The sequence below is a fragment of the Enoplosus armatus genome, chromosome 9 (assembly GCF_043641665.1).
Source record: "Enoplosus armatus isolate fEnoArm2 chromosome 9, fEnoArm2.hap1, whole genome shotgun sequence".
Lineage (NCBI taxonomy): Eukaryota > Metazoa > Chordata > Actinopteri > Centrarchiformes > Enoplosidae > Enoplosus > Enoplosus armatus.
In genome coordinates this window covers 12,919,557-12,929,083 of record NC_092188.1, presented here as the reverse complement: position 1 = coordinate 12,929,083, position 9,527 = coordinate 12,919,557, and the positions used below count along the sequence as shown (strand labels likewise).

Here is a 9,527-nt window from a genome sequence, read left to right as displayed (position 1 = left end):
GAAGGCTGCAGACTGAAAAAAAAAAAGCTCTGCCAGAGATTTTGAGACGCACCAATCTGTCCGCTCGAAGTGAAGGAGGGTTTTGGAGCCTGAAGACATGAGACCGTTTGTCATCTGCGCGCTTCTGCTGTTAAAAGTAAGCAACAGTTATTAACTGCTTTACTAACACGATAACACACATTGACTCAACTCAAAAGGCTTCACAGTCTGCTACCTTCTTATTTCACACTCTTATCATCACAACATCACAGTAGTAGCCCTTGTGAAGTTCAGCCACCGAGTTCACTTTTATACCATTGTTCCCAAAGGAAATCTGTTTTACACCAGAGAGCCATACCATTAAGGCTGTGTCACATGGCCCCTGCTGGTGAATGTGTTTGGTGTCATTCTGTAGTTGGCAAATAACAGTGGAAATAGTGAAGGGGCATCTGATTAAATCTCATCCTGTCTTTCTTTTAAAGCCTCTCATAACTAAACAAGAGTGAAATCAAACTACTCCTTATTTTTACTAGAGCACTGCTTGTGTCTGTGGCCTATACTGTACATGTCCACAGGCTGCTGCAGACCCCTGTGATCTCCAAACATCCTGGATCATCAGACAAGAACAACGCATAGGAGCACACAGTTTACCAAGATTATGCACCTACACAGTGATAAATGATGTATTTTATGAACAAATTATAGGTTCAGTGGTGTTTGATAGCATATTATTAAGCTGAGATCAGGGTTTAAAAGAAGGGCCCTGCCTCCACTGTTGCAGACAATAATTTGACTGTCATCTACCTCAAAAAGCCCATGGGGCTCGTAGTCCTGTCTGGACACGCTCCTCCAAGTCAAAGCAGTTTTGTTAGATCAAAGTCTTTAGATAAAACTTCTGCTCTTAAAAAGATGTGTATCTCTTTCATATTATAAGGGTATAATAATCTTTTTGAAATCTAAGATGCCGTTTATCTTCTGCTTTGCAAACACAGGGGCTTCAAGTGTGCTTCTTCAGTCCACTGAAAAATTAGCATTTGTGCTGTCAAATGATTCTCTTATTACTCACTGAATGATTTAGTGCAGAAGTTGATTGTATCTTATCGTATGTGAGCACATTCTTCATGATTTTCTGCTGTAAACTCGGTTTCTAAGGCTCATGTTGCAGTTAGTTTACTGTACATGTTGCCATATTTGTTGCAATTCCTGGTGAAAATGTGGCCTAGCTTTCAGTGTGTTGTTGGGGTCTGGATATCCGGAGCAAAGCAATTATCATCATTTTCTCCCAGTTTGTGGTGTATGTGTGTGTGTGTGTGTGTGGGGGGGGGGGGGGTAGTTTGTTACCACAGTCATTTGAATTTCCATAGAGTAGTTAAGCAGATTTCTTTGGGGGGCAGACCTCAGGATCATTTAGACATTTGAACCACTTCTCAACTCTTTGGTGAGAGTTGAAAATCAGTAGATTAATAGTTAGCAGGCTGCTGTGTGCTGTCTTGTTTGATTCAGTATCAGAGTTTTTGGTGAGCTTTCTTCCTGAAAAGAGAAAACCATGTCCTTTAATTTGTCCCTTATCCTCCCTGTATACTAATGACAGTAATCAGCGGAGATGGGATGTGCAGCTTTAGACAACCTTCCCTCAGCTCAGGCTGTCTCTGCTGAAAGACCTCGTGTCTGCTGCTGTCACAGTCAGAATGTGAGGGCTCATGGGTCATTGTCTTCACACGGAGAGAGGGAGAGAGCATCCTTTTGTGTGTTTATTTTTCACGCAGATTAGATTAACTGTGGGAACTCCAGCCTACGCGCTTCAAAAGTGGTTCTCACTTCAAAAGGGCACAGAAAATGTTTCAGGCACAGAGAAGGCTGAAATGAAGTGTGTGTGTGTGTGTGTGTGTGTGTGTGTGTGTGTGTGATCCGCGATGACTGAGTGACTCCGGCAGCCGTGGAGTTGAGAGCCCCATTGAAAGCAGTGCTCCTCGGTGGTCCGCGTGTTCTCACTGGGGAATCCCTTCAGATTGCAGCTTCGTACCTAAATGGAAAAAGCAACTGCAGCCCCCTTCAGAGTCTCTGCCCCCGAGGCAGCAGATAAGGCTGAATACTCTCTTGTGCATGCACACCAAATTAATCTTTTTGCAGGAAAGCTGGATATGATATTGTATAAACACTAGTATAGTTGATAATTAAAACTGTGATTTGTTCATTTTAATACAATACATGCCCAATGTAAGGAAGCATAAACACTTTTTGTTATGAGGTGGATTTATGGGTTATTATGTTTCATTCTCTCTAACGAGTAGTTTAATTTGAAATCATTCAGTGTAAAAACTAGTGATTCATTCCAATATTAAGTGTAATGCATATTAATTGTGAACTGGAATATGTTCTCATACCAATAAACATTAGTTGGTATCCATATATATTACTATTTCACACAGTATATACAGTAGATAATGATTTACTCATTCCTCTACTGAGTAGATGACTGTTCCCACTCGTCTCCAGTGGGGCATGGACTAAATATTTTATTGTACACTGGGCACCAGTGGGTGAAGTGCCAAGCCTTTGGCACTTCCTGCTCTGAGCCGAGTTGGCCCTCCAGCAGGCTTACAGACTCCCACCAGGCGCTGTAAAATGACAGAAATCCAAGCTGGAGGTAAAAATAAAACAGAGCCGCTGTCACCAAATATTTATCAAAGTATAGAATGAGGGCTAAGAGGTTAGCTTGTGTTAGCAGAGGAGCTCCATCTGTCACATGGAGGAGGACCAACCAGAGTTACCATGAGGCCTTTGTACTACAAGTTATTATGGTCCAGGCTTGGTCACAGTCTGCGAACTTCAAACATCCTACTGGTTCCTGCCTGCTGGACTCTACCACCCCGACACCCTAATGCCTCTGATCTGGGTTCTGTGGCTGGTGCTCAGATATCATCAGGCTCCTCTGCAAGCGCCACAGTAAAACTGGCTGTTGTTTTTGGAACGAGGCGAGCCCCGTTTCAAAGCTGTTCCTCCTGTAGTATCAGCATGGAACATTTCAGTGTTTTGCGAATGGGGGCATGGCATGGTGTGTGTGGTGTGGGTGTGTTTCTGGTGGGCTTTTTGTTGGAGGCTCTACAGGTTCCCACACGTTGCCTGTGTTTCTTGGCAGACTTCAGAGACAAAGAAAGACATCAGTGGGTTGTTTAGCTGTTAGTTTTCCCCTTTGCAGGAGGTTAGTTGTTAGACATCTGTTTGCTCTTGTCAGCCCCCAGGCGGAGTAAGGCGGAGGGCCAATCTTAAAATGTGTGCATGTTTAAGATGCCGTTGTTCAGAGCCTGGAGAAGGGGAGTTAGTGAAATACTGACCTTCATAGACACACCTGCGGGGCTCTGCGACTTCAAAGGCCCCTTCTCACCCAAACAGATACTTGCATGCTGGGCAGCCTTGGTTAACTGACACCCTTGCCTGGGGCTGGAACCGTCTCCTTTATAAACCTCCCCCCTCCTTTTTCTGATGTCAAGACATGCATACATACACATACAGTGTATTCACACACAGAGATACACATTGTCATTCACACTGATTTGGAATGAGTGGGAGGGCGGAAGCTCTTCTTACTTCTTCCTTCCTCGTTTTCTGAGTGTTTTCCTTCACCCCTTCATGTCTTATTCTTTCCACTGGTCTAAAGCCATCTGATTAAAGCCAGCCTCTCCTGTCAGGCACCACCCCTGCTGCACAAGCCGTTAGGAATGTCCGATCTATCCCTCATGTCATAACTCAAGTTGGGCTCTCCATTACCCACTTGCAGATAAGGACTCGGAGCACTTTAAGGGCGAAAACCGAGGCTGACAGAAAGATAAAAAAGGCCATTTTCAGTTCACCCGGTTCCCCGCTTCTTTAATTGCGCAGGGGTGGGATGTGTGTGATTTCCTTCCCACATGTGGTGTAAGGCAGAAAACTCAGTGAACAAAGTAAAACCACTCCTTTCGCTTTCTTGTTTGTCAACTTCCTAAGTTAAATATGAATCCTGTAACATGTCAAAATAAAAACGGCCTAAAACACATGATAGTATTTGTTTAGTTGCACAGTGATGGTATTTCTTTCTAACTATGTCATTTATTTACTGTAGGTTACTCTTGGAGATGCCTGTGCCAGTGGGCAGTTCACTGAATCAGGGCAGTGTTGCAGTCTGTGTCCCTCTGGCTTCGGGGTGGAGGTAGAGTGTGGGAAAGAGGATACCAAATGCACACCATGCCCTCAGGGTAAGCAATTATAATCTAATGTTACTGCACCAATGTGGAATATGTTTTACCTGCTTTATCATTATCTCTGTCATCAGTTCAAGAGGCACTGCGTCTCATTGTTGCCACTGATATTTGTGAGAGAAACACTGACACTGATTTTGCAATCTGTTTCCCAGGAACATTTTCCTCATCTGAAGGCCTCGACCGTTGCCTTCCCTGTGCCAAGTGCCCACCCAGTGTCCCCACGGTGGCCTCTTGCTCCGCCACTCAAGACACACAATGTGAATGCGACAATGGCTTCTTCTTTTTGAGCAGCCACGGCCTGTGTGCGCCTTGCTCCAAGTGCACTCGTGGTGAGGGTGTTACCCGGGAGTGTGGCCCACAGGGAGACAGGCAGTGCCAGATCTGTGGCCCCGGAACATTTTCTGAGGAGCGTATTAGCACCAAACCCTGCCAGTCTTGCACCCAGTGCTCTGACAGCGAGGTGGAGATCCGAGCATGTATGCCCAACTCCGACACGCTCTGCATGGGTGAGTTGTAAGGAAGATTCAACTGAGGAAATGCATTGGATTTTTAAAGTCTGGCGTTATTCTATATATTAAAAAAAGAATAAAACAACAATAAATTTATCCTACCAACTAACAGATATTCTCTGTAGCCAAAGCCTGATATAGTTTATGCCTTTGTGCCATGTTGTCCAAAAACTATTACAAACACATAAATGTTCTGGGTGACATGTTCATTCATTGTGATGAACATTGGTGCTGTAATTCATTTTGAATCAATCCTATAGTCATTGTCCTGCTGCTGTAAATTCTTACTAGCTATTCTTACTACTACTACCAAATCCGCAGCTGAAAATAGTCCTTGCTGTTTTAGTAAATGACTTGGCCTTTTAAAAAACTATTAATTTGTGACCTGTTTTAAAAAAATCCCATTGAAAGGATCCAATGAGATTTTCTGGCAGTAAGAAAAGTACAGAATATTGGCAGCCTTATCCCTTAAAGATCTAATGCAGTGAGAGGCAGCAATAGTAAAAGATGAAAGAATGAGCTGAAGGGAGCGGGACAGGGAGTTGGAGGGTCTGTGAGAATACAACGACATGTGGTCAACACCTGCATCCACACCTCATCTGAACACTCTGTAACACTCCGATCTGGGAAACACGAGTAGTGAAAGAAGAGCCCACTTAAGTGCTGTAATCCAATTGGTATGAGCTTGACAGGTCTTTAGGTTAACTGCCCCCAAGAACCCGGAGACCAAGGGAGGCTGCTGACCCCGACAACTAGTCTGTTTGCTCCCAAATGGCTACACTCGCTCTCCAGGAGTAAGGTCATCTGTACACACTCTGGGTCCATGTGTCCTGACCCTTTGACCCCCAAGAGGTCAGCACAGTACCTTGAAGTGTTTGATCCTAAAATAGGCAGACTGCAGGAGGGAGAACGAGGCTGGAAACAGGGGCAATGAAAGGTTTCAAAACCCCAGGGGACCGGGATGACTGAGGCTATCATTACATCAGGCGCACAGGCGTCTGTGGAATTATTTCTGGCCCTAATTTATGCAGCCCAAATGTGTTTCTGATGTGCATATGTGCAGATGCAATGGTACTGCCGCTGACACGTGTCTCGCTTTCTCGATCTCAATAGATAAGAAGCTGCACATTCTGTCTCGTCCTGCTCTGGAGGGGCCCGATGGGACCCATGTTTCTCCTCGCTGGCCAGATGAAGGAGAGGCCAGTCCTTCCCCTGGAACGCCCAAGTTTACCCCGCAGGATGATGGTGGCAGCAACAACATTCTGGCCTACGTGTCTGTTCTGGCCGCCGTGGTGCTGGGTCTGCTTCTTTATGTGGCTTATAAATGGTGAGTTTTCTTCAGGGATGAGTGATAGTCCTTAAATGGATGTAATAATGATTACAAGATTGGCCCTTGGATGAAAAATAGCTCACTGTGGGTAGCTGAAATGACATTGTTTTCCTCTGCTCTTCTCAGCTGGAGATCATGTAAACAGAAGAGGGCTCTTTCTAAGGCCCGTGCGGCTGAGTTGGGAACATCTCCAGAGGGAGAAAAGCTCCAAAGTGACAGCGGTGTGTTTCTGGACTCTCACAGCCTACAGGACAACCAGCCCAGCAAAGGTGTGGTAGACGAAGGCTCTTTGAAACTAAACTAAATTAAAGTTTCAGAGGCTTCCGAAAACATTTTAATAAGGTCACTAAAACATCTAGACCTTTATTAACTCAATGTGCTGAAATGCACTTGCATACCTGCGTTACTAGCTGTTAATTAGAAAAAACACTATCCTACTATAAAACTTCAAATGATCTGTGACTTTCTAATATAAAGGATTGCATTAGAAAAAGGAAAATTAACTCAATGTTCCAGACAGAACACTATTAAATATACTTTCTCTTAAAGGAGTATTTGACCACGAGCAGCGCTACTGAGCAGTATTTTTGTGAGTGTATCCCCGAATTTCTTTCTTGTATCTTATGCAAATGTGCAAAGACGCCCATGTATGTGCTTTTCTGCTGCCAGTTTCAGGCTATTCCAGTCAGTGGCAGTAATGCACCAAAAAAATGCAGCAATGACTTCCGATGAAGCAGCACGCTTGCTGATAAAGGCGTCCTGAACGGCACTCTAACCCCCACCACCTTAAACAAAGTCTATATGGTCTTAAAGTAAGGTGATTTGTAAACTAATGTGAAAACAAAAAAGATAGAAAAGTGATCGCCTGAAATTACAATCTTAACAAAAGGACGTAGCCTACACGGCCACTGGCACACAGCAACAACCTGCCGGAACAAACTGAAAAGGCACAAAACTTTCTAATTTCAAGTCTATGAACTTTGTATTTCTATGTTTCTAATATGCATTTAATTCATATCAGGTAATAATAGAAATACCATATTATATTATATTGAAAATATCTTATCAGTTAGTTTTCTTGATAGAAATAGCCAAACGGTAAGCTAATTTCGTTTGTGTTTCCACAGGTACTAAGAGGGACAGCAAGCAGGACAATCGTCTGTACATCAACCTGCCCCCCCACAGACAGGAGGAGGTGGAGCGCCTCCTGCAGGAGGGAGGGGGTCGGGGGTGGAGGCAGCTGGGAGCAGCGCTGGGCTATGAGCCTGAACAGCTGGACCTGTTTGGGCATGGAGAGGCCCCCGCTCACACGCTCCTCTCTAACTGGGCCCAGAAAGAAGGCTCCACTCTGGGACTGCTGTGTTCTGCACTGGCCCGCATCGAGAGGCCCGACGTGGTAACAGTTCTTAACTGCCCCACACAGGGTGTTTCTGTGGTCTGACAGCTCCTCAAAACACACGTATGACACTAACAGACTCAAGTGAAGAACTTCCATTTAAACGACAAGCGAGGCACTCTGATATCAACACCTCTGTCACTGTTGGAGGCTGCCACCGATGGTTCTGGTTGCTTTGTTGGACGCTTACGATTCCGTTTTTACCAAGAGAACAAAAACTATTTGTGTAACACTTTCCGCTACCCCAATTTATGTCGCCATTTGATTTTACGTGGATCCAACTGCATGAAAGAATCTGTCTGTTATCTCTAAAGAGCAAATCACCTGTTACCAAGGGAAATGAACACAACTTTGTAGGTCGAATCCAATCTATCAGTATGTCGTAACTTGCTGGCAATTTTTCAATTCTGGTTAAGCCTCAACGCCTTGGACACTACAGAAACCTGGTCAGATTGGATGAGACCTACAATGACCTCCACATACACTACAATAAGTACATTACAATGTCTTTTACATGCAGACAAATCCTGGTTACTGGCGGGAAACAGAATAATGTGTTTACACAAGTTTCATTATTCTTTAACTGTTTACATGCTATTTGGACAGTAATCCGATTTATCCCCTGCCCCCTCTCAGCCTTCCACGTGCTATTGTAAACAAATATGGCGGCTCAGAACATCAAGTTTCTAGTGTGGCTAGCCTTGTTTTATGAATCACAACTTCAGCAACCACTTTGGTATTGCAGTTGATTTTCGCCAAAAGGAGACGGTTTCCAACAAGATGGGACTTTCCCTGTTTGGGATCATTTCTGTGCACATGTGCATGCCTAAAAAGAGAAGAAAAATCCAAGAAACCCAATTCAGGGTTTATATGGCCAAGTGATCAGATTTCTCCAGTAGCAATCGAGGGTTGAATCTTCTTAACCACCCCGATGACGCTTGCAGTTGCTATTTTCTTTATAAGAACACTTTATCTGATGTGTAGATGGGAACTACTCACTAGATTGTGTGTTTTTTTAGATTTGTTTCCTTGTTCTGTTGTTTTTTCTTCTTTTTATGCTGCAGTCACTAAGTAGCCTTGGTATTTATTTACACTGAGGATATATTATGCACCAGTGATGTTTCAAATCTCATCAGAAGACACTAAAATGAAGCATTCTATGAAATATAAAAACACCTTTTTTAGCTCTTCTTACTAGTCATCTATGATTGTAAATATCTTAAATATTGCTTTTTTTGTAAGTCATGGCTTAAAGTGAGATCATGTATGAACTGTGAAGACTGAAGAAAAGGAATAGAAATGAATCTATTCTCCTTACATTCATAATGCACAGCTCCATTTTTGTCACCTTGATTTCTCATTTTAGACACAGAAAAAAAAAATCCAAAGACACTGTTAACATCAATGCTTGTGTCCACGTCGCCATCTTGTTTTTGTATTTATTTCATCACCATTTCAAGTCTAAAGCTAAATAAAATCTATGAGAACCATGGACATCTGCGATGTGCTAGTTACACTATGTGATGGCTTCAGATGGTTTGATATTTTTTTAACGCCAGCCATGTATGGTTTTGTGTACATATTTCCTAATGGTATGCCTCAATGTGTTTTTGTAAGAGTTTTATTCATTTAATAAATAACTTTGATAAGTCACTGCTCTTTTGTTGTAACAGGTGGACTGCACAGTAAGCATAGCGTCATACAGTAGATGATAGAAGTCTTTATGCTGTAGATCAGTGATTCTCAACCAGGGGTACTGCAGAAGCATGTGGGGTACGTGATTGTGGAGTAGCTCATTTAATATGGAAAAAGAATTACATTAGAATTAAGTTTGTTTCTTTTTTCAAATAATTACTTTGTAATTAGAATTACAATGGAAATATATCCATTGTGAATCATCTGTAACACCTGAACACAATTTGAAGAGTTTTTAGCATTTATCCATAATTTTTAAAAAGTGATGGATAAATGGTTAAAATAGATAGCTAAAAGTAATGGATGGATAAATGGTTGAAAAAGGAGCTACAATGAATGGCTATACAGTTAAAATAGCTAGTATAAATGGCTAAAATAAA

At 42.8% G+C, this 9,527-nt stretch overlaps 1 protein-coding gene across 1 annotated transcript; it reads left to right on the top strand.

The window, feature by feature from the left end:
• On the top strand, positions 1–7,728 carry nradd (neurotrophin receptor associated death domain). Its single transcript, XM_070912563.1, has 6 exons — positions 1–136; positions 4,079–4,211; positions 4,370–4,723; positions 5,840–6,053; positions 6,183–6,325; positions 7,184–7,728. Exons 1-6 carry the CDS (start codon positions 98–100, stop codon positions 7,495–7,497), a joined length of 1,197 nt encoding a protein of 398 aa, XP_070768664.1. The 5' UTR covers positions 1–97; the 3' UTR covers positions 7,498–7,728.
• The last annotated feature ends 1,799 nt before the right edge of the window (positions 7,729–9,527 follow it).

What these genes read in the sequence shown, in the direction of transcription:
- nradd (XM_070912563.1), top strand. Translation starts at nt 98, where the DNA reads ATGAGACCGTTTGTCATCTGCGCGCTTCTGCTGTTAAAA. An exon ending in CTTTATGTGGCTTATAAATG is followed by an intron (nt 6,054 to 6,182) that starts GTGAGTTTTCTT and finishes TGCTCTTCTCAG; the next exon opens with CTGGAGATCATGTAAACAGA. An exon ending in GGACAACCAGCCCAGCAAAG is followed by an intron (nt 6,326 to 7,183) that starts GTGTGGTAGACG and finishes GTGTTTCCACAG; the next exon opens with GTACTAAGAGGGACAGCAAG.